Source organism: Triturus cristatus, chromosome 3_2 (genome assembly GCF_964204655.1).
Source record: "Triturus cristatus chromosome 3_2, aTriCri1.1, whole genome shotgun sequence".
NCBI classification, from domain to species: domain Eukaryota; kingdom Metazoa; phylum Chordata; class Amphibia; order Caudata; family Salamandridae; genus Triturus; species Triturus cristatus.
In genome coordinates, this window is record NC_140584.1 from 865,615,664 (window position 1) to 865,641,365 (window position 25,702).

General features: G+C 43.1%; 1 protein-coding gene across 1 annotated transcript; it reads left to right on the forward strand.

The window, feature by feature from the left end:
- The first annotated feature begins 711 nt into the window (after nucleotides 1-711).
- Nucleotides 712-23,103, forward strand: CRYBA1 (crystallin beta A1). Its single transcript, XM_085649200.1, has 6 exons — nucleotides 712-796; nucleotides 5,055-5,113; nucleotides 8,147-8,265; nucleotides 9,379-9,520; nucleotides 15,304-15,446; nucleotides 22,763-23,103. Exons 1-6 carry the CDS (start codon nucleotides 766-768, stop codon nucleotides 22,908-22,910), a joined length of 642 nt encoding a protein of 213 aa, XP_085505326.1. The 5' UTR covers nucleotides 712-765; the 3' UTR covers nucleotides 22,911-23,103.
- Nucleotides 23,104-25,702: the final 2,599 nt, after the last annotated feature.

The following is a 25,702-nucleotide window of genomic DNA, read 5'->3' on the forward strand; positions in this document are numbered from 1 at the left end:
ACAGGGATAAAGATTATCTTACTGAAATCACACAGTTTTGTTAACTGGTAATGGTGATTATTCCACATTGCATGTTCCAAATGGGATCTACTGGTTTCAGTTGCTGCCATATGGTTGTTCTGCATCTATTGAACTAATGTAGAGAAAAGTCCATGTTCAGTCTTGTAACTGGTTGTAATTTTTAACGGGTTCTATTTTTTATTTTAGTGTTCGTACATTTAGTCAAAATCATTTGCTCCATTTCATAGGCTGGACAAATCCAAGTCGGAGTCCAAAACCCTTTTGTTGCAATTGAGTCCACTGCAAATCTTGGGTAACTAGACAAATGGAATGTTCCACAAGTAGAAGAGCTAGCTTTCCGGGTTCCTCAAACGTTGACCTAAATACACACCATGCCCCTCTGAAAATAAAATAACATAGCACAACAACCCACACTGCACAGCACACACAGCATACCTCACACACAACAAACGCAACTAACACAAAGAGTGATAGACTGGTTGGACAAGACGGGCCTTGCACTGCGGCTCCCCACAGAGAACCCTTCCTTACCGGGGGGAGAGAATGGGAGGCCTAGAGATGGCGTCACTGATGCCCCCGGGTCGCGCGCGCCCATCAGACCTCACTCTGCGCGAGGCACAGAGCCGCCGATAAGCCCAGAACAAAAGATGGGAATGCAGAGTGCTGACGGCGGGCTTCGCTGCCCCGTCCGGCCTCGTCTATATAAAGCCCGCCCTGGGCTGGGACGGCATCGGCAGGCGCTCCATGGACCGACCAGCACTGAAGAGCCAGCGAGGTGAGTCCGACCGCTGTCCCGACGGGTCAACGATACGACCGACCAATTATATAACATTATGTGTGTATTAGCCAAAAGAGCAGATATACTAGACAGTATTTCATGGTGAAAGCTGCTGAGGAAGCTAGTATTGTTTACTCTCCGAGGAAGGTGAGTTGGAGTGGTGTTGAGTGTGATCCGATTTAAATAAACGGAATTTAAAATATCATGGCGAGTGGGGAAGGTTTTCAGGTTGCATTCCATTCCAGTCAAGAGGAGACATTTTGTTTGTAATGTTACTGAAGAGGTGTCCAAGGCAGGCGGTCCCATCCAAATGAGTGTGAGTTAGGACTAGGTTATGTACTTTCAAGAACTCTCAGAAACACACCAATTCTCAAAGGAACATCTAAAGATTAGCCATAATTACTATGCTGGCAATAGAGTGACCACTTCACTCCAAGTCCTTATGGATACTGTCTCCATTCCTGAACGTTTCACCTATGCACCAGTGTGTTCAGATGTGCTGGTATGATTAGTCCAATGGAACCAAAACAAGTCTGGAACACACAGAATGCAGTAGGTTAAAACACAAACGTCCAGAAAGGCAAACAGTGCCATAATGATCTGGATGGAGGTGGTCACCCTGGCTAGCAAGTACCTTTCTCTGGAAAAAATCATGGGGTATATGCTATGTTAGCGTTGCAAAGGCTGCATAGGGCTGATCGTGTCAAATTTATTCAGGTGTATTTGTATTTATTTGTTTAATATGGTTCTACAGTACTGCTCTCCCCAGGCTGTGCGCTAGTGCGCTTTACATAAAAACAAACACAAATAAATTATCTCTGTTTGTACAAAAATTAGAAACTGAATAGTGGACGCATCGGAAGTAGAAGTGAAAGGAACTAGTTGAGGGTAACAAATTAGTAACTTCAGTGGAAAATGATTTGTCAAAGTCACATAGACTTATGGCGCCTTATTGACAAGCTACATTTTGTAATATGTATATAAGAAGTACTAAGTAGTGCTACTTACCAACAACAAAAAACAATTCACAAACCTAGAGGTTCAACGTCTCATCAGGGGTAGTAAGTGCTATACAAACACAGGTGGAAATCTCCACTTCCATCTTTCCTAAATTCCCTATGGGGAGATCTCCACATATGTAAATTTACTACATTGTAGTAAATGTGTGCGGGAGCGGGGGAAATAGCTGGAAAATGAGGAATGCATACTACATAAATAAGAGGGGTTTAGAGAGAGGTAAGGAGGGGTTTCGGGAAGGACATGCTGATACAAGGAGCCACTCACATAAACGTAAGACCGTTACTATTCACAAACTCCACTTCTAGAGTTACTATAACCCAAAAGGCCACAGAACAGTCATAAATGCATCTAGCACCACACATGGCTTCTCACAGGTACTGCAACACCTCCCCTCCCCCAGAAATAAAGGAAGCAGGACTTAAAATAACACAGTTTATGGAATAATGTTAAATAAATAAATTAAACAATTTAACCTTTTAATATATAATTATCACAGTGTTAACAGTTAGATTAAATTGCAAATCAAATATGTTATCTCTTTAAAAATTAATAAAGAACTTTTTTTAAATTCACTTAAACTTTAAAGAAATATTCTTAATTATAACTTTTACATTAATAATAGTAGATATGCTAGTGAGGATGAGATTTTATTAAAATTTTGTTTGAAAAATAATGTTTGTAGATTAAATTAATATATTTAAATTATCTAAATATTCAATAAACATTAAATTTGATGAGTTAATGTGCTATAACATTTTATATTAATAGTTCAGGTTGTATTTTATATTGAAATGTTTCACATATTTTTTAAACTAATAAGCTTTATCATTTTTCCCTATACTTTACTATAGGGAGAGCTCCACTTTAGTGGTGGAGATCTCCCTACAATGGGGGTGATCTCTGAACTGTATAGTATTGTATTACAACATTTATATAGCGCTTACTACCCCTAGGTGGGGCACTAAAGCATTAGCCTACATGGGTAGCACACTGCACCATATAGGGTGCTTGGTTGGAAGTGTGTTGTCTTTGTTTTGATCCTGTGTGGGAGGTGTTTCCATGCTGTGCATGATGACCACCGAGTTGTGGCTATCGTGTTATACGACGCAGTGATTAGTAGTGTGATTAATGAAGAGGTGTGAGAGAGAGGCACGCACTTTTATGATTTCTAGTCAGCGGGCAGATTTTAGAAGCTTTGCAGGTCCATTTACGGTATTTCTTATGATTATAGTCCACTTAGCTGGCTACTTCAAAATGTTGCCCATTCTGAAATATTTTGTTTGAAGTTTGTGGACCTGAGCAGAAACAGGCGAGAGTGAGAAATGGTGGGATAGACTTTGGTAATATCATCCCACATCTGATTGTCATAGTGACCTGTCAAAAAGTGGTCATAGTATGTAACTTATTGGGACCTACAGTGGTGGACTAAATTAAACTCATCCATTGGTCAATGGCATGTAGAAGATCTCTTCAATTATTCCATGCCTGTTCAGTTGGTGATGAGTGGTTAATGTAAACGGGTAACCTACTGGGCGATGGACAGAACCCACACCATGTTGTGTTATGTAAGCATAAGACTGTCATGCAGTTTAAGGGAATTATTATGCAACCTGTATGAACTACAATCAACTGCCCAACCAACCGCTGAGTGGTATTAACGTTAGTGTGGGCCAGAAGGGTCTTATATTGTATTGTAGTTGCAGTATATAGCACTTTGCCAGTGGTAGGGATCTCCTTTGCCTTAATGGTCTCCATGCACTGTTTCCAAGAAGTGGAGACGTAATTCTACACTTTGGTGTAAATCTACATTCAGAAAGTGGTGACCATTAAAAATGGTGACTATCCAAAAAAGGTGTAGATTTACATCTAGATTAAATTTATAAATAAGTAAATCTGCCTGTGTAAATTTACCGGTAGGAATAGAACCCATTGTCTCAAGTGAATATTATGGATAAAAACATTTTAGAGATATCAGCATGATGGTTAAATTGTAGCACTGGTTGCAAAAAAGTGGTTGAACAAGAAAGATGTATTTTTTTCCTAAACTTAAGGAGATCACCTTGACTCTTAAGGTCTTTAGGGAGAGAGCTCCACAGCTTACAAACTGCTCTTGAGAATGAATGTGATGCAGCCTAGTGGGGATCGGATTTCCAATAGACTCCAGTCTTAGATAGTCCCTTACTTGTAAGATTTTTTTTTCTTCTTAAGAGTTTTAAAGAAGTTGAGTGATGAGAAGTTTTTTGGTGATGGAGCGCCTTGAATATGAGTTCAGCCAAAATTGTAACTAATTTGGGCTTCAGTTGGGAGCGAATGGAGATCTCTCTGCACCACATGATGTGATCAAGCTTTCTCTTTCCTGATAAAAGACGTGTTGCTGAATCAAACATGGCTTTTAGAAGTTCTGATGAGTTTTTAAGAAGTCCAATCAGTGCAGTATTACCAACGTAACCAGCAGAAGGCTGAAGAAGGTACAAACCGGCTATATACACCTTCATTCACCTTTTTTATAATGCCTGTTGTATTAATTCCAAACAGCCCCCAAACCTCTATCATCACTTGTAGGCACAGGTGAAGAGCCACAGGGAGAAGGGGTTGGCCGACAGATCACTCAGGAAGTTGATATACAAAGATGATCAGTTCTCAAAATGAAAAATGGACATGAACTTACAAATAAATGATATTGAGAAGCTGGATAACAATTTAGGCCCTTGGGCTGAGTACCATTGTCTCAGAATGGCGGGCTTGTGCTACATAATGGAGGGGAGCAGGTACTTGGCATGTACCTACATGTAAAACCATAGCATTTGAGACAGCCTCAAGCAGTCAGAAATATATCAAGATGCTTAAGCCCCAGTCAGCATATCACAAATCTCTTTGTATGGCTGGTTCACAATGGTAGCCCCCTCAAGCTACAAAGGGCACCGTGAGCCCTAACATAAGGATGGAAAACAGACACCATATTCTTATGTCTATAAATGTAATATCATGGGTCCTAGTGCCACTGCACCATTGATAGCAACACTCCTCAAACATCCTCTGTAATTCAGCATGTGTTGTCTTTTCATTGCTCTTTGTTTAACTCTTTCATGTTCAATGACCACGTCTATTAGTGAGATAAAAGGTCTGTCAAAGATTGGGGGATACTGGGGAGCGGTGGGTACCAGGGGTGAGATCGTGACTACATGAAACAAAACGTTGCTCATTTTCATTTGTACTTGCATTTTACCATTCACAGAAAAGCCCATATCTGAGAAGATGGCACAGATAAACCCACTCCCCATGGGGCCCTGGAAGGTATGAACAGATCCTCTTGGCAAAATCCTTTGTATATTTATGATTCTTAAATTATGATGAGTTTATATGTTCAGATTGATGTTATTTTATCAGGTGTCTTGTTCAGTGGAAATACAGCCTTTAAAGTTTCCAGGTGCTAGAGGGCCCTAGAATTTGATGAAAGGCCACTCTACAGGCTATTTTATGAAACGTGCCCCAAGTATTTAATAGGTATGTGTGCCCACGGGCACTGTAATACAAATCATGCTACATGTGGGCATTCGCAACCGCAAGTAGGCATTCCCTGATTTGCATGGGGACATGATCCCATGCAAATGAGCAAATGCTTTGCCTCTGTTCCTATGCAGTATTTCAGATGCAGACAGAGAGGCACACACAGAGGCCGTCCTGAGGTGCACTGACTGGGCGTCACATAGGGGTGGCAGACAGTCAGTGCTCTTCCCTAGGTGCAGCTCTTGGAAGAGGGGAAAATGGGTTCTATGGATCCCTCCAGCACACTACGCAGCAGGGTGCTGTCACTCATTACAAAGGACGCATAGCAGCCTCCACTGTGAAAGGCAGATTGCTGGCTTAGAAAAGCCAGCCTGTCGTTAACTAGTGCGCTACCCCCTGCGACTGTTCTCAGGTGGTGTCACTTGCCCCTTATTATTCGCAATTCACAGAGGATATCTGTCGCTTCCTACAGGGATCTACCTTACGTCCCACATTTTTCAATATCTAGGTGGTTCCTCTAGCTCATCTAATCCACGTATTTATTCTGAGATTCTATGCTTATGCGGATAGTACTCAGCTCATCCTGAGGCTAGATGGAAACACAAATATTTCTTGTATATGTGTCAGTTCAAAAGTGGGCTATGTGCATCAGTCAACTGGATGCAGGTCAGCTCCTTTGTCTAAACACATACAAAACAGACATATTATAGTTTTCTTCAACTCCACTCCATGGTCATCTACTGGGTGGTTGTTGTACGTAGTCCCTCACCAGTCCAGGCGGCCCGATATCTGGGCGCCTTGTTTGACAACCATCATTCTTTTGAGCCTCACATCAGCAGACTGACCTCTATATGTTTTCTTATGATGAAAATCATTAAAAAATCACGCTCCTTCCCAATTCTTGTAGTTACACTCTGACTCAAGACCTGGTTGCATCTAAATTAGACTACTGCAACGCTTTATTGGAACCAAAATGTTACATCCTGCCTTTTTCCGGGTGTAAGCAAGCCATGTTTAATCTGAAGAAGTCTCAAACACCTCCATTGACATCCTATCAGGCAGGGCTGCTTTTGTAAGCCCTCATTTGACCTTTCTTTGCAAGCCTTAATTTCCTTTCAGGCTTCTCTGCTCAACCCATGCTGCATTGGTGCAAATCACAAAACATTAAAAGGCCTGCATGGGCAGCTGCTATGTTGCAGTGGTAACTGTAAAGCCAGGAAAGCATGGCTGCTCCACTTCAGATGTCAACTACATCTTATCAAGTTTTGGAAGCTTCTTTAAACCCATCTCTTTTCGTTTAGATTTTTTTTTTTACCTGAGGTTTACTCGCCATCCTGTCCTGCTAACACCAGAAAACCCTATTTCTGGGTAACTGTTGTGTTTTACAAAATATTAATTAATTCAAACATTAGTTTAATCATTCATGGGCCAGATTTACAAATTTTTCATGCACCACAGCGCAGCAACCAAATTTGTTGTGCTGCATTGTGCAAGGGAAATACACAATGCCGAGTCATATTTGCAAAGCCTGGCCTGCTGCTGCTGTCATCCCTTGTGCTTGCGCACAAGCAGACTGCCTTGTGTGATGCACAGGGATATATGTATAATAAAATGTCGGGGCACGGAGCTGTTGCAAATTTGACAGCGCTGCTCTCTGACATTTCCAAAATTCAGGGATGTGCTGTATTTACAACAATACGACACATCTCTGTGTTTTCCCTAGCGCTGGCACTAAAATGACTGCCTATCGTCAACGGAAGCACCACCCTGCGTTGCAGGTAATTATTATTTATGTGCAGAAATGGATACCATCCTACACATAAAAAATCCATTATAGTGATTTGTTACTTCTATGTGTGCTGCATAATGCTTCACATATAGAAGCATCAAATTGTCATTATTTAATGATTGTTTATGTGCAGGAATGTGTCTCTTCCTGAACATAAACAATCATTAATGGTGTTTTGCTCTTTCTATTTGTGCTGCAGAATGCAGCACTCATAAAAAAGCAAAAATGAGGAGAAAAAAGTATTTCTCCTCGTTTCACCATTCTAACACCTGCTTTTGCTTGGCGTTGGTTTTTGGCGCAGCCTCAGATTTACAGACCTTGTAAATCTGCGGCAGCGCCATAAAGCAATGTGTGTTGCAGTGGAATGCCCACAGCAACACCTCCTGCATGCCCCTTTCACGCTAATTGATGCGTGTACAGGGGTCGTATCTACAAGGCGGTGTTATGCCACAAAGAAGTGGTTCAACACCACTTTGTAAATATGGAGAGGGGTATAGCGCAGCCAGAACATCGCTTAAATTGACGTTCTGGTGGCGCTCTCACCTTGTAAATAAACCCCACAGTCTCCCACCATGGTACAGAGGTGCGTATGCATTGTCTATTATAGGATTTGTACATGGAGCATACCCTTCCAGTATAAATTAATTTGCCTAGACAAACTCAGAAGAATCCTACGCCTTGGACCGATTAGTGCTGCAGAGTTTTGAGATACATTTTTTTCCCCCTTGTTAAAGCCTGTTTTAAGGAGGCATTCGTTTTTGATGCAACTATCTGAGTAGATTAGGCTTTTCGTCGAAACCTATGAGTATTTGTGCTGATCCGCCCCAGCAACACCACAATGATACAAAGCAGAGCAAATGGGATTTCGTGCTAAACCTTCCCAATGCAAAACAGCTTATACTCTGCATAGTAAACACCCTTGCCAGACTTTGCGTTGCTTTGCGTCACTTTGCATCGCTTTGCACCAGCACAAAGCTTCAGTAAATCTTGCCCTATACATGCTCAGACTGCTTTTGGTTTCTGTCTCCCAGATCACCGTATACGACCAAGAAAACTTTCAGGGCAAGAGGATGGAGTTCACAGCGGCGTGCCCAAATATCATGGAGTGCAGCTTCGACAACATCCGCTCCCTGAAGGTGGAATGTGGCGCGTAAGTAGGCTGTGTCCAAGCATTCACCGCCAACATGAGACTAAGCAGTTTAAAAGAACACAAATGATGGGTGGAATTCCTAAATTAATCTCATTCTCTGGTAATGACTCTGAGGCATATTCAAGTTCACTTTTGATTTACTCACTCTGCTCCCCTAGTCCCCAGACAGGGAGCATCCATATATATGCAAGTCAGCCTTGCTCTTATACCACTAGGAACAGTACTGCCAAGCCAGTTCACAATACTCATGAAACAAATAAACTATCTGGTAAAGTACACCGAGGAAAAACTGTAAAATAACAGCAAGTATGAAAGGGGTTTTAGAAAATACCCTTTTATGTATACTTAAATACTGTAAAAGTCTTTATCGTACAAGACTAAAAACACTGAGCGGTTTAATGGTGCGCACACCAGTCAATCACGTGACTGCAGACTAAATGTCATGGGAAGCTCATCTTCTTCCAAATTGAACATGCTAGGATACTCTGATTAAAAAATCACACAGAAAAGTTATTATTGTGTAAACATCTTCACACGTTTCATCATTTCCAGAATCACTGACTTTCTCGGGCTCAAAGATTTAATACTCACAGTTTTCCCAATCCTGCAGACAGGTACACACCGTCCATGAATCTATTACAGGAAATGTCCAATAGGTAAGCTGCATCCAAGCTTCCAGAGCTGTGCCACTGCTGATTTAAGGCTATGTCACAGCTCGTATTTATCCCTTCACATGTATCGCAGTCATTTGTAGGTTTCTCTAGCATAGACAATACACTGAGAGTTTTACTAGCACAAAAAAATCATTATGGAACACTCTTGTGCACGGCTCCTTCTGACGTATGATGTCATCCATTTAAATAATGTCACTAAAAGGCTTGTTTTATTTGCCTGCACCTGCCTCTCTGGGCAAGGTGGTATTTATGGTGGTACTTGTGCAGGACGATCTGGTATAGGATTGGGGAAAGGGTTGTATTGGCATCCTGTCTGCTGCTGGTGGTATCCAGTCTGTCCCTGCATGCAGACCTTGCTCCTACGTCAACATCTGCTTAGTGATGAGGTTGTCTGTATCAGGGTGCTCTGTCATCAGCAGTGTCTTGCTCTTTGTTGCAGTTGGGTCGGCTATGAGCACACAAGCTTCTGCGGACAGCAGTTTATCCTTGAGCGAGGGGAGTACCCACGATGGGACGCCTGGAGCGGTAGCAATGCTTACCACATCGAGCGCCTGATGTCCTTCCGCCCTGTCTGCTCAGCTGTAAGTACAAGACAGTTTTTCTCAGAAACAAGCACATTATGAGCAACTCAGCAGCGAGCTGGGAACCATTCTGGAAGGGTGGTAGTTTCACATTATGTGAGGTTGTTACACGTCTGTGCCCCAAGATCTGTAAAATCAATATGGGCAAAGGGATCTCTACTTGGTGAATGAGGCTGTTAATGGACATAGACGTGCCAGTGATGTACTACAAGTTTCTTTTGTTCTGTTGTTAAGACTGGTAAGTTAGCTCCATGGGTTGAGAACCATAAAATTGCATTAATTGGTGGCAAGCAAGAAGCAGTTGCATGTATTATGCTGGTGTCCTGAATGAGGTGTAACATCCCACCTTCCTCTGAAGCTGCTCATATAAATTTTGCATTCCACTATTTTCTTTACATCTGCTATTAGATGTGGAGACTTACTCACCCACAACAATGTTAAGACCCACTAATACATTAACAACATAACCCTACCTCAAAATGTCTTCTGCTTATGACATCAGTGACTCAAAACCTGCCTCAATCTAATCTGGACCTAGATGTCAATCTCTAGTATAACACTTGCATTCATCCTGCTTGCCAACAACAACAAACAACCAAACAAGAGTGGTTATTTTGAATTACCTAGATGTCTTCACAGTCAAGGCAAAGTCAGTTGGATTCACCTCTGGCAAACTTTTTTTCTTAAAGAATATCACCAAGGCAACCATTGTAACAGCCCTTCCTCCTGAAAAAAATTAACCTACCTACCCAAAACCAACTTCAGGAAAATGGTTGCAAGCCTTAGTCCAGTCCCAGTTGGTTGGAAGCAATGCTTTGCTCAACAGTCTTCCAGTGACCATTCTGGCATCCCTGTGAGGAATTCAACATGCTGCAGTATGAATGATCTGAGGCGTGAAGAAGTTCAACGCCATCACTCCAACCCCAGAGGAACTACATTGACTCCTAATCCTAGCCCAGATCTTTTTCAATATTGGCTGCATCATTTCAAGGCCTTCAGACACAGCACCCCAATATACCTACAAGAGAAACTAACCACCTCAGATGATGAATGGCAAACCAGGAGCCAGAGCAAGGGCATCACTAGACTGAAGATGAAGCAAAGCCTGAAGAAAACCCCCAGAAAGAAGGCCTTCTCAATCCATGTGATCAGCATCTTGATGCAATATCCCCATCACCATTACAATGGCTCCAACCCACCTGCAATTCAGAAAGACCATTACCTCGCTACTTTATAAGGAGACTACATTAAGTTGTCCCCTTGTAATTGATCAAGAATCATATCTTAGGGTCTATGCTCTATATGTAGCACTCCTTTGCTATACAGTTAGGTTTGTGCAATACAAATATCACCACATAATGCATGTAGTAAAAGAGAAAAATCTTGAAGGGTCATTCGGAATTCATTAGCAGAGCTGCTTTCCACATCCAATAGTTACTCTGGTTTGTGCCTGAAATCCTCAGAGAAGGGGGCAGCAGATGAGAGAGGAGGATAGAGTTACTTACTAAAAGAGGTGTATGCCCATCTACCTTTAGTTTGGGCCTTGGTGTAGGATCGAGCACAACCACACCTGGGTACCAGAGCATGGTAGAGTACATCTGGCCATTTCAATTCAACCAACATGGAGAAAACATTACAGTGCATTACGTCTGAGTGTGCCCAGATCATGATGTCCACATTTATGTGGCAGGGTTACGGATGCAGATAACATTCTCTGAAAGGATTTTGGGAATGTCATAACATGGCTAGCCACTAAAACAGGAACTCAATCTACAGAGAACGTTTGTGCTAGCATCTTTTCAATATTCCATAACATGCACATAATGCTAAAGTATTAGTGCACCCCGGAACGTCAACAAAAGTTGGCTGTAATATTTCTAGAGGTAAGTACCTAAACCCGGTTATGAGAAGCCATTATTTATTTCCTGCCTTAGTCCTTTACTACTTCTAAATTATTCATGTTCATTTAAATACCAGCCATTACTAACCTTTCATAGTTTAAAAATGCTGCCAGTGAATTCTAAAATGATCCTTGTAATACTGTTCACGTAGCACATTAGCATATCATTGCATCTGACTGGAACTGATTGAAATGTTACAAAGGGTGAGTAAAATCTGGATTGTCCACTACAATATCAACCTCTTGATATATGGAACTGTACACACATATAGGGCTGTATGATTATTAAAATCATAATCCACAAATGTGTCAGCATAGATGATGTTGAATAATCAACATACTTTGACCCATCGCGCCTCCCATGATAGTTTGGCGTTTTGGCTTAGGCAGTAGAATACTTTAAATGTGAGAACCTTGCCTGTTAAGGTCAAAATCTAGAGGTCAATCAATGTTGGCTATAGAGAGTTCACGAAAGTGTAGCTTCTGCTTTCTCAATATTTTTTAGAAGATAGATCCTGAAGACTAACTTTGTACCTATAGCAAGATTGGTCTGTCTACTTATCCCCCCACCCCTTTTCGTAAAACTTCCGTAGATGACCAGACCTGTTTTAAGTGGGAGACGACTGCTGCTATAGGATTGAGTAATGCAAATAACAAATGTGTGAATGTATAGTGCATGTTCATGGTGAGAAGTGCACAGGCTAATTTGCAGCAGCAGATACACCCTTAGAAAGTAATCGAACTCCCATTAAATCTTAATATGCTGTTTTATTTTGTGTGGTTTTTGTTTGGTGCAGAGGTTGACGGCCTCTGGGAGCTCTGGTTTGTGAGGCTTCCCAACTCGGGTGGGGTTAAGTTTTGACACCTTCTGCCTAAAAAATGTAAGCGATAGGAATTCCCCTAGAGAAGATAGGGCTTGGACCCTTTTGTCTAACCTCTGTGAGTGTGATGAATGAGTTGTGTTTGTAGGAGCTGTGTTGGTTGTCTGAGACTGTTCTGTTTATTTTCTCTTCTTAGGCACAACAAATCATAGAGGCCTCAAGGTTTTGGTGCATCTAGTGTGTCCTGTTCAGTTGCCTACATTGAGTTAGGGTATAGATTCAGCATTATGGCTGTATTGGGTTTGGGGTCAGGTTCTTATTTTGGCATGTATGTGCTCGTGTAGAGCTTATACAGCTTCAAACCACTCGAAGGCACCAAAGGTGGAGGGGGCATGATGGAAGAGAGCAGGTCAGGAAAAGGGCGTTCTGTCCCTCAGTCTCCTCACCGCTGGGAGCATTCAGGAATATGTGAACTGCAAAGATACACTTTATATAGGATAGGATAAGTAATTTTCATTGCTACAAAGAAGCATCACCCCTACCATAGCCCTGTTCTAATACTTCCCCGCTGAGCTGGAATCAGGCTTTGACAGAAGCAGCTTGAGGTATCTCACCATACATGGCCCTGGCACATGCCTGGATGGGCACCAGGAGCAATGCTTACTGGGGCTGTAGATATGCCTAAGAGAGGGTAGTGAGGCCTTGTCTATAGAACCTCTTCCTTCCACTGGGTGAGCAAAGAGATTAAATGAATGGGGATTTAAACACTCTCAAATGAGGACAGGCCACCATGTGTCTCTTTTGAATGTCCTCCGTGCCTGCAAGCTCTAGGGTTTTGTTGCATGCCTGATGGGGATGTCGGTGGTGCAGTGGTAATTGGGCACCTCTCAGTTCCGTAATTGGCACCTCTAGGAATGACCAGTGTTTTAAATGGGTCGGTACTGGGGTGATTAGTGCGCTATACAAATCTCTGATTGATTGATTGATTGAGTACTGAGTACCTGCATTTCTTTCATTTGAAAAGAAGAGTACCTGCACTTCTCAGCACTGCTGCAATGTATTTAATGGGAGAGTACTGGTACTTCTCAGGAGAAAACACGTACTCTAAATAGTGAGCACCTGCACTCCTATATTTCCATTTAAAGCACTGGGAAAGGCCTAGGTATAGGGTGACCAGGCAGCCCAGATTTGCTGGGTCAGCCCTAGTTTTCCACCATCTCTCATGGTAAATTAAGCACGCCTCGGTTTTCAGAGAGGGTCGACAGAACACAGACGCAGGCAAGTTCACCTGTGTTCCAGTGCAGGATTAATTGCAGCTCTTATCAGAAAAGCTGCATTTAATTACCTTAGTGCCTGTGTTTTTTCTATGTTGGTGAGCGCTTTCATTTATGTCATTCTGTGCCCCTCTGCCGATGCAAATTGCAGTCCTAATTCTAGGATTGTCTGATGTCCCAGTTTTTGGTTTTCAAAATTTTACCCCCTACCAGCCTAGCCCAGACATTTTCTACATGCCCTCTGAGACTGCAGCTGCCCTTGAAAGCTGTGCATAGGTAGTGTCAGTATAGGGAGTTACATACCGAGGACCACCTCCTGAAAAGCTTCATTTTGAACAAACTGCATCCAGTGAGGGAGATCTGTTTGTGCTGTTGAGGCATGGCGGAGGGAGACATTTAAATACTGAATTGTGCTGCTGAGCAAAAAAATTGGAGACAAGTTTACAGGGATTTAACGTGTCAGTTTTTGGAGTGAGTGGGATTTTTTGTGTGACTGAAATACAATTGACACTGAGGGCCTGATTATTAAAGACCCTCCACACATGTGGCAGACGCCCCGCAGTCATGGGCGAGTCTCAGCACTCGGGAGGGAATCTCCGCAATGAGACTTCCCACCACGGAGATTGCGCCTAGTGCGTAGGCTCTCCGACGGCTGCAGGCTTCCGCCATGAGAGCGAAGGCCCTTTGAGAATCAGGCCCTGCGTGTGGCACAATGCATCAATAGTGGCATGGCTAGCATTTGGAAGAGGGGCAGCTTGGCACCAATGTCCAAATGTACAATGTAGACATAGAGGAGATTTTCACGCTTATGATAGTTGCACCCATTTCCAGAGTCACCGATTTCAAAAGAAGTGAGCTTTATTGCTGTCTGGGTGACTTGTTGGTGTGTTGAGTTTCTGCTGACAGTTTATTTAGAAAGAGTGGTAGACTAGAACATGCCCTGCTGTATATATGATAATGCACAAGAGAGAGTTGTGCTTATCATTGGCCCAGTCCATGGCTTATGATTATCTTGCTGATATTCTGACTCACTAGGTCCTCTCCAGGAATCAATCATCTGCCAACCAGAACATTATGGCCTCTTCCAAAACACCTTGTTCTGCATCCATATTCGTAGCTTTTTACCCTCTAGGTCTCATCTGCTGGAACCCTCTGCCACTGGATGCCTGGGCTTGCCCCTCACTCACTGAGTATAAAACTACTTCAAATTACTATCTACTGTGATCTGAAAGAAAAAAGTAACCTATGACCCTCAATGTACTAAAATTGTAATTATGTATAGTTCTACATGTGTTCCCATTTATTTGTGTTGGTGGTTGTTTTGTATGTGCTGTTATCGGGTACACAATAGCACTTTACATGTAATCATAATCACTCGTGTTACCCATCCTATCTGCCTGTTATGCAATGTCCTACTTTTTTGCCTTTAGTACAGTAGTTCTGTCTGCTGTGTACTAACATTTTATCAGTGCCTAAATATATAAATAATTATAATAACACACATTTAGCAATGGCATCTTCTAGTACAAGCAGGCAAACTGACCATTAGAGAGATTTCCTGACTGGCCAGCTGACGCTGCAAATTAGGTAGGGAGAAGAACAGTCAGTCACATATCAGGTACAGATATCTGGAACTCTGCCTCAGCAGTTCCTTCATTTCAGAAGCCCCGGCATACAGAAGAACTTTGCAAACATTTTCCACTCGAGTGGCTTCCCCACTCTCTCTGTCTCTTGACCTTTCCCAGCAGATGACTTCTACAAGCTTTCTCTTCTTGTTACCACCTACAGAGTCACAAGGAGTCCAAACTGGCCATCTTCGAGAAAGAGAACTTTATTGGGCGCCAGTGGGACATGTGTGATGACTACCCCTCTCTTCAGGCCATGGGCTGGTGCAACAACGAGGTTGGAGCAATGAAAGTCCAGTCTGGCGCGTAAGTGGCCTCCTTTTTACTTTCCTCCCATCATCTCTGAAAATCAGAGGAAAGGTTTTGTGTCTAATAATGCAAGCCCTCATTAACATCTCTTTAGCTAAGACCCTGAACACGACAGGAGGAGGGAAACGAGAAGTTACTGACCATAACACTTGGTTCCAATTCTACAGGGAGTGATTCTTACTTAAGGGTAAATCATTTGTGAGGTTGTACGTAGAGCATTGTGCCCAGTTCTCGTTGCCACCCCTAGAGTAGTATGTTGCATTCTAGGGACCTCATTTGAAGAATTGTGTCCATTTCAGGAGGTTTCTTCTAGATTATAGTTTTGAGCTCTTTAGACCCTTTTACAGTAGTGTGTCCAATTCTGGATTATTGATTTGTATTTATCTGTGAGAATGAAGTATTTTGACAGAAATGCTAATAGTTATCAAAAATAGCACTAAGGAACAAAGTAGACAACGGTTACAGGAACCACACGTGCGATTGAGAAAGGGATTGTGAAATACAGATAAAAATAATTTTAGTGAGAAAAGAGAAAATTTGATAAGTTTTGCTCTGGGCCATTTAGGTGGTAGGAGTTCCTTGCAGAGGAATCACAAAGGCTATGTAAATGTCCAGCGGGTCCAGGAGTGAGTAGGCTCTGAACTGAGACATTGCATATAAGGATTTAGAGCAGCTAGAAGATGCAGGTTGGCGAGACAAAGAATGCTATGAGCATTTGAAATTGATACTACTTATCATGTAGGGAGGTGGTAAGTTGGTAATCATCTTCACAACTAGGTTGAGGAACTTGATTAGACACTAGGAACAGCCTTCATCGTGGCGATATTGTGACGTTGGTGCGCAACAAGGTGAACAGTGCATTTGTAGCAAAGGTGATATCAACTGGAGTTAATACATATTGGTGGAGACCAAAATGATTGGAATAATTTGGTTCATTTCAGAGAATTGGGCTGATTGGAGATACGGCTGATTGAGAAAATGGGGTTGCAGAGTCTAAGTATGTTGAGGAGTTGGAAGAAAGCACCTGTTGATGGAGACATGATGATGGAGGACCATTTCATCAGGGGGTTTAAAGTGCACATTGAAGTTGTTGGCCAGAGTCTACATGTTAAAGTGTACACAGAGCATTGTGACTAGTTCTGAAGGCATTATCTATGTCCAGTTCTGGGCAGAGCACATCAAAAGAATAAACCTAGATTAGAAACCGTCTATAATTCAGCTGTCAGGATGTGCAAATAGGACAATCAAAAAAGGTGAAAGAGAAAATATTTACTTATTTATTTATAAAGCGCTTGTTCACTCATATGTATATTAGTGAGATTGAGCAAGAAAAAAAGGAGAAATGGGTAGTTTTGTTTTGAGTTACCCATATTTTCAAATCATAATGATTACACTGATGGACTCTCAAAGCCTCTCAACTGCATCACAACTGAAAGCTCAATCATGGTGAACCCCGCAGTCATGATGCAGATCTGCTTCCTTTAGAATGTGGTACTATTTTGAGTTTTGCTTTGAAACATCTAATCTACACAACATTCATTTACAAGGGATAATGTGCCTTTACATATCTCTGCTTTGATTCTGGGGTGATATATCTCAATAAAGCTCTACATCAGATAATTATAAGTAATTACTGTTGTTGAATGCACTTTACATTTGATGCTCAATTTTGATTTGTCAACTCGCTCTGATGCCCTGACCATTTACATAACAGCAGAATGTATTAAAAGTGTCACCTCTGCTTCCTGTTGTTTAAGAAGCCTTTTAAGCTTTGAAATGTGACTTTATTCCATCAGATCAGAATGACTAATACCAAATAGGAATTTGGGAGATCAGGAATTAATTGCCATAACATGTAGGATGAGATTATTACATATTCGTTACTTACCTCATCACAACCCTTTAATTACTGATAAGCTGCATCCACCTCTAAGGACAGTCACCCCATAGCTAACTTTTCTATAGTTTAACTTAATTTTCCTCACTTCCTGGCACCGCTGTCAGACCCCCTTCATAGGGTCAGCTCCTAAGGGGGGCCATCAGCCTCCACTCCTCCTGTTTGTTAATGTGATAGACTAATGGACACTGGAAAATGGGCCTGGCATGGCCATATTGGTAGGTTATTTCATGGGCCCGGTAACTATATGTTGTCGCCAAAGGGTTTGACTGAACTCCCTCTGTGCTCTGCATTCTCCGGGTCCCTGTAAGCTTTGAGCCAAAAGTAACTGGAATCCCCATTATTATTTCTTAGAGTTGCATTGGAAATTGTTTAGATGGGAAAGCGCAAACCATCCGGAGTGGGAGGATGAAGGACCCAATGGCTTGAAGTGAGGATAATTGTTCAGAAAGGGCCACAGCATCAGGCTGGGCTGGCTGAACAGCCCCACTCCCAAGGTTGGGGCCTCACGGCCAATTGCATGCACATATGAGACGTGTTCTCACGGTGCTGGTCCTCACAACCGCTTGCATGCACATATGAGACGTGTCCTTACGGTGCTGGTCCTAGTGACCGCTTGCATGCACATATGAGGACAAGTCCTCACGGTACTGGTCCTCACGACTGCTTGCATGCACATATGAGACATGTCCGCACGGTGCTGGTCCTCACAACCCCTTGCATGCATATATGAGATGAGTCCTCACGGTGCTGGTCCTCACGACAGCTTGCATACACATATGAGACATGTTCTAACGGTGCTGGTCCTTACGAACGCTTGCATGCACATGTGAGACAGGTTCTAACGGTGCTAGTCCTCACGACCACTTGCTGGCACATGTAAATGTAAATGTGTATGTATTTATATAGCGCCGAATCACCCCTAGGGGTATCTCAGCGCTGTACTCATACCGCTGTAGGAACCCTTCCTGGCTATCCGTGTGAAGTGTCCACTCCTGGGCACCCCCATGGTGAAGCCAGGCATCCTTGCGCTGTTGGGGCCGTTGTGGAGATTAAGCAAGCTATTGCCCAGAGTAGCAGCATGGGACCCATGATTAGAATAGGCACTGAGGCGAGAATATCAGGTCCGAGGAATTTATAGCCCGAGACCCTGCCGCGGCGGGAATCGAACCCTGGTCCCGGACCAGTGCTCTGCATCAAGGTCTGCCGCTCTAACCATTGAGCCACACTTCTCCACATATGAGACGTGTCCTGACTGTGCTGGTCCTCAAAACCCCTTGCATGTACATATGAGACAAGTCCTCACGGTGCTGGTCAGTTAATGCTTCTTTGAAGATGCTAACACTGAAAAAAAGCGACCATCGCAGTTTCCTGGATATCTAGTCAGGTTCCTCTCTGGTTATAGTATTTTTTTTTTGCATGAACTATGACTAGTTTGTCTTATTGATTGGAAGAAATACAACAGACTGAAGAAAGTGTGCAGAGAAGAGGTACCGTGAAACAGCACTCTACCCCTCGCAGATTAGAAGCCAGAGCAGTCAAGAGGAGCAGATATCAGCAGGGGCAAGGTAATCGCGGGACCCAAGAACCACCACAAAAAATGACTGATGACGTCTATTACAAGGTGAAAATGTCTCATAGTGGGATTCATTGGAAAGACAAGTTATTTTAACGCGAACCATATCAACAAATAACGGAGGAATGAATCCATACAGAGAGGACACAGGGAGACCAAGAATGCAGGAGAGAGTTATATTTTCAACACATGATGGACATATTACGTCATATGTACATATCATATAAGTTTGAAAGCACTGCGTGACACTTAGTGAAAGTGTAACCAACAAAATACTGTGCACAAGTGCTCGTGGAATTTGTGACGGCGCAAGTGACACATAAAGTGGTATGTACAGCGGTGAAAGGGCGCAACAGAAAGAACAATGGTACATTGGTTATGTCAAAGTTTTAGGGCATTTACACAATTGATGAAGAAATTATAAAGGAACATTAGAGCAAATGCCCATGGTACAATGCGCCAGAAATAACGCTGTGGAAGTCGACGGCATTTCGGCCTGTAGTATTCTATTGGAGGAGGAAGAGGACGCAATCAATGGAATAGAATTGAGGAGGCGATTGAATCGGTACGAGTCAGGCGGCGAGTGGTGTGTAAGGACCCCGGGGTCCTTACACACCACTCGCCGCCTGACTCGTACCGGCCAGCACCCTACTTTGGACCACCTCCCGACGATTCAATCGCCTCCTCAATTCTATTCCATTGATTGCGTCCTCTTCCTCCTCCAATTAAGACCCCCTCGGACCTGCCCGTACCCCCACTCGGCTGGTTCCTGCCGTTTCCAGCCCTCCGGCTCCGTAATTCACTGCCCCAAATATTTGTAACCAGTCCTGATGATGGCCTAGAATACTACAGGCCGAAACGCCGTCGACTTCCACAGCGTTAGTTCTGGCGCATTGTACCATGGGCATTTGCTCTAATGTTCCTTTATAATTTCTTCATCAATTGTGTAAATGCCCTAAAACTTTGACATAACCAATGTACCATTGTTCTTTCTGTTGCGCCCTTTCACCGCTGTACATACCACTTTATGTGTCACTTGCGCCGTCACAAATTCCACGAGCACTTGTGCACAGTATTTTGTTGGTTACACTTTCACTAAGTGTCACACAGTGCTTTCAAACTTATATGATATGTACATATGACGTAATATGTCCATCATGTGTTGAAAATATAACTCTCTCCTGCATTCTTGGTCTCCCTGTGTCCTCTCTGTATGGATTCATTCCTCCGTTATTTGTTGATATGGTTTGCGTTAAAATAACTTGTCTTTCCAATGAATCCCACTATGAGACATTGTTGTTAGATATCATGTACTGCCCCAGTCTCACTGTGGTATATGGGCTACCTCCTGTGGTCTGATACTGTCTATTACAAGGTGAAGGCGCATCTCTTGGGAAGCGCCAACCCAGCCCTTCCTCCACTTATCTTCTGAGGACACGTGCTTTCAGCATCCTCTTATTCTCACTTTTGTATCTCAGTTAGACCCTGAATTATTTTTGTATGTAGTTGCTCAAAGTGGAAAGTTCAAATATATCGTGCACTACTATGTACAGTCCATCTTTTGGAAGGTGCAAATAAAAAAAAATGTAATGTCCTAATAGTTGTGCTAGAAATAGTTGTGAAATAAATGAGCAAACGTCCATATGATGCTACACGCAAAGTTCTTTTTAAGAGAAATATCAGAATTATTGTGAAAGGCCTGACAAGTCTGAGAACTCATCCCTAGAGACCAGGGGTCTGATCCAGGATTCGATACCTAAGTACATATACAGGTTTGCCCAATTAACATGTTACCTGTTCATCCACAAAGATAAGAGAGAACAGATGATCAACCCCAAAAAATCTGTAAAGAAATCTCTTACATCTCTATTGTAGATATACCGTTTGCACTTTAACCAATTGTGCCTTCGAATAGGCTCTCTCGAGGGTTGTTACTAGTGATCTCCATCAAAGTTTCTAAGTACAGGTTGGAGATATTCATAGAGATGGTGTCATGAATGGATGGTGCATTTTACGACAACTATTAAACAACCACCGGAAAAACTATAGGTTCAGGTTCAGAAACAAGTTTATTTAGACATTTGTCCTTAAAACATTCTAAAAAACACACTTAACAATTAAAACCTTCAAAAGAACCCCCCTCCTAGCTGCCTGCCCCCCCAACCCATTACATTTCATCTTTAAAATTTTGTTTGACAGATCGTAAAAATCGAGCAATCCCAACTGCCACATCTAAATGTCGCATCTCAGCCAATAACACCGCCACTTTGTTCCTATGAAGAACATCATATTTAAAAAACAGAGGTCTTAAAAACATGATTTGATTTGCGAGATAAAAGACGCAGTCCATAAGGATATGCATAAGGGTACATTTAACTTTCAAAGGGCAGGGACTGAGACCAATATTATTCTGCACCCTAGTCCTTTGTGGGTGGGATGAGTACATTGGATTATATACCACCCTAACCCTTAAGATTTCATTTCTTAAGCATGGGTCTGGTAACCGTGATAAATAAGGGAAAATACTATCCTGGCCGAATGTGGCAAACGAGAAACTAATGGATGATTTATTCTTGAAATACAATAGATCGATTGATTCTGACGCCATAGCAGCGGACTCTCAGTGCTTGTTTGCCTGGAAAAGGAAGCCAAGATGTAACTGTGACCCTTTTTAAATGGAGGTTCTTAATTGCAGTTATTTAGATTCTGACAGCCTTTGCCCACATCCTTTCACTACTTTGGATCTCTTCCCAACACAATGTGGAGACTTTAACCACCTCATCATCCTCCAACAATGTGTTAAAGTATCTTAGGGCAAGAGTAGAGGCCGCCATATTCCAAGAGACCAGCCTGAACTCTCTCCTTATAGCCTGAACCATGGTACCTTGGGGGGGAGCAATAGAAGTCTTTTAAGCACTACCCCTTCCAGTCTGTCCCATTCATAGGTTGGATCGAGATAAAAGACCACTCCCCCATACAGGCCTAACGGTGGTATCTTCCCTTCATAGGCCTTTAGTAATGGGATGTGGGATAGCCCCCAAATCGACCATTGAATCTGGACAGACAGCTTGCCTGCAATAGGGCTTTCTGCTTAATGACATCCCCATGCGCACTCCAATTCAAATTTCTCCAAAAAATTAAACTCAGGTGTTTATACTGATCCACTTGCTCCACCACGTGTGAACCGAAAAATTCTGCACTTTTTTTTCCATGACAGGCTAGTGCGATGGTTAAATATATTTCTTATTTTTTTATTATAAGCATGTACTCCACAAAAAAGGAAACCCAAAACATGCAGCAACCTAATCCTCCAGCCATTGACATGAATAAATATGTTAAATAATTTAAACAAAAAGAAATGGTGCATTCAACTAAAATGGAACAGTACGTGAGATTAAAGAAGTGGAAAGAAAAAAAAACATTGGTAAAGTTTAACCAGCCCTGGCACGGAAGTGCACTTCTTTTCAGGCTAATGTACACAAGTAAGCAGGCAAAATGCTGTCACTCACAGCCCAAGAGAGCCAATGGCGGAAGTGGGCTGACCAATTGCCCTATGCAGTGGTGGGTGGAAGCAAAATGCGAAAGACGATTGAACAGTCTAAGGGATGCAATGCAGTGTGCTGAACCAAAGCCCCTATATTTATGTATAAATGTATGTATTTTTTATTTCTGATTTTTGGGGACTCCCTGACGCTGCTGAGACAAATAAATCTGCTTCTAGATCAGAAGTAAAAGGATTGAAAAGAGAGTGGGAGAGAATGCATGTGGCATTTTCTTTCCAGTGTACAAAACATGCCTCTAAAGTGCTGCATAATAGATCTTCAACTCTTACTGTTGCAGCTGGGTTTGCTACCAATACCCTGGATACCGTGGGTACCAGTACATCCTGGAGAGTGACCACCATGCCGGAGAGTACAAGCACTGGAGGGAGTGGGGCTCTCACGCCCAGACTTTCCAGATCCAGTCCATTCGGCGAGTCCAGCAGTAGAAACGCTGCGTCCTCACTTGGACACCACCACCACCTTGGCCGGCCAAAGACCACCGGCTCCACTCGGACTGCTCAGGTGCAAGTGGGCCCTGAAACACAAGACTCAAACGCAGAGGATCCCAAGCTTGTAACTGTGAACGCTTCCAATGGGTAAAACCTGTGGAGTAACAATAAACAACATTGTAGGACCCAACCTTTGGCAAATGTGTCCTTTCATTTCATTCATTTTTCTACCAAGGGCATTTATGGCTCACATAATCTACCTAATGGTGTGGTGTGTACACTGCAAGATGATGCCAAATCAATGCTTATTGTTTAACATTAAACCATCCACGTCACCAGGGATTGTGCAGTCACCCAAACCCTCCCAAGCCCAAACATGTTAAGCAGCACACCACTGCCTATCAAAAACTCCTGCAAAACATATCATAAGATACATTTAATTTCCAAAGCTATTTAGTAAGGATAATTGTTGTAAACAACCACTTTAAATGTGTTTGTGCATTTAAGCTTTCGCGACATGTAGCATAACGTGCTGGTTCTCATTGATTAAGGAAGTGCTTTTGGAATTAGGGTGCCTGGATATGTATCTTGTGATTTGCTTTTGGTACCAGGGCCCCTTAGTTGGATCGGGGCATAGAGCGGCCATTAAAATAAATGAATGGAACAGGGTGGAGGAGAGGGCAGAGGGTCAGAGACAGAGGATATTCCCTCTATGAGAAGGGCAACACTGTTAAATGGTAGCGGCAGTTTCAGTCGATAACCTTTCAAGTATTTGCCCGGCGGTAATCGCCTCTCATACCACTCGATAATTTACCAATGAAAGAGGCAGGCGCCCGAGACTGGAAGGCAGGAAACAAAGTTTTATTCCGTCGGAGCAGAACACATCAGATCAGACAGCAAGGTATCGTCACGAGGTGCTCTAACCGCATCTCTGAGACCTGGTCTCTTATACACCGGTTTATTGCTTTATTACATATAGTACATTCTTGAGATTCTCTTGATGCCTGAAAGAACATCCCCTGAAGCCCCGGCTCAGATCCGATCCCACACATAGTTACAGTAGAGGTTCCCACCCTACCCGCAGTGGGAGATGGCTATCGCGCAGCAGGGAATTCCGCTAATTCCCGGGGGTGTGTGCAACCGGCCGGGTCTCAGGGGGTAGGGGCTTTGATCTACTGTAATCCCTTTGATGCGGGGTGTTTCCCTTACAGTAGGGGCAATAAACTGCATCCGCAGGGCTAGGTGATGGCCTGGGACCAGTTCGGACAATGGGGCGCAGAGGAAGGGGTTTATCAAAGGAGAGGCATGACCATGTATGGGATGTCGGTCGGATGTGGTTCCGTAGCAGGGTCGCGCAGAAGGAGAGGGTTTATGGCCTGTATGAGAGAGCGGGGGTGGCCGGCGCGCGGGGGATGCTCGCAGCGCCAGGGGAAAGCGCTGGTGATCGAAAATGAGCGGGGAGAGAGTGGGGTGCCTAAAATGGCGGCCGTGCATTCGCGGTGCGTGGTGCTGGGGAGAGGCAAGATGGCGCAGATAATGTTCAGTTTGCACGCTAAATTTCCACAACACTTGGGACAGACCGAGAGGCAATCTGTTTATTGGTCTGCAAAATAATTGGGAAAATATGAAAAGCAAATTGGCACAAAATCATGGACTTTAATGTATTTTCCATTTTATTATATTCTGTTTGTCATGTAGTGCATACACGTCCCGATGGACAACAGAAACTTTAAGGAGCTGGCAAATATAGTACACGATTATGAAAAGACATGCATATATTTTCCTCCCTTCAGTCCCCAAATTATGGAGTAACATGTAAAAGAACAGATTAGTGTTTTGGCAAAAGGCTTCTATCAAAGTCGTTATGTAGTACATTACTAGGTAAATAGAGTTTCAGCGAGAAAACCTGCAATTTCACATGGTAAAAATAGCACAAAGCAGCAGGTGTTGCCTCAGAGAAATGCTAGTAAAGTCTGTATGCAGCCAACATTAAAGTCAGGAAAATAATCAGTAACATCCAGACACTGATGTAGCAGTTAGAATAGGACCTCAATGGCTGAAACAAGACCAAAGCAACATGCAGAAGGGAAACAGGACATATCAGTTTTCGAAGAAAGTGTCAAAACAAAGTCAATGTTTGTCTATGTGCGTTACTGAAAGTAATCACCAGGAACCAATATTGCTCCAAAATGTGAGATGGATGTACCCACGGACTGCTTGTGCCCCACACAGGCTGAGGAGCAGGCAGAGTTCTTCTGCACACAGACTCTTGGTTTCAGACTCTTCCGCCCCTCTGCATCAAGGTAGGAATAAAGGGCCAGATGTACGACCGTTTTTTTGCAGTCGCAAACAGGAAATCGGCCTGTTTGGGACCACAAAATAGGTCTTCCTTATGTACAAACCCAATTTTGCGAGTTGGTAACCTATTACCAAGTCGCAAAATAGGGTTTGCGATTCGCTATTAGGAAAGGGTGTGCCAAGGGCGCCCCTTCCTAATAGGGAGTCGCACTTCAATGTAAATTGTAAATTGATACTTGTATAGCGCACTACTCACCCGCAAGGGTCTCAAGGCGCTTGTACGAATACCGCTGTGGAACCCATCCTGGCTTTCCCTGTGAGGCGTCCACTCCTGGGCACCCCCAAGGTGGAGGCCAGGCATCCTTAGCGTTGTGGGGGCCGTTGTGGAGATTAAGCAAGCTATTGCCCAGAGTTGCAGAGTGGGACTCCATGATTGGAATGGCACCGAGGCGAGAATTATCAGGTCCGTGGAATTTTTGAGCCCAAGACCC

What these genes read in the sequence shown, in the direction of transcription:
- CRYBA1 (XM_085649200.1), top strand. Translation starts at nt 766, where the DNA reads ATGGACCGACCAGCACTGAAGAGCCAGCGAG. An exon ending in TCCCCATGGGGCCCTGGAAG is followed by an intron (nt 5,114 to 8,146) that starts GTATGAACAGAT and finishes TCTGTCTCCCAG; the next exon opens with ATCACCGTATACGACCAAGA. An exon ending in TCCGCCCTGTCTGCTCAGCT is followed by an intron (nt 9,521 to 15,303) that starts GTAAGTACAAGA and finishes TACCACCTACAG; the next exon opens with AGTCACAAGGAGTCCAAACT.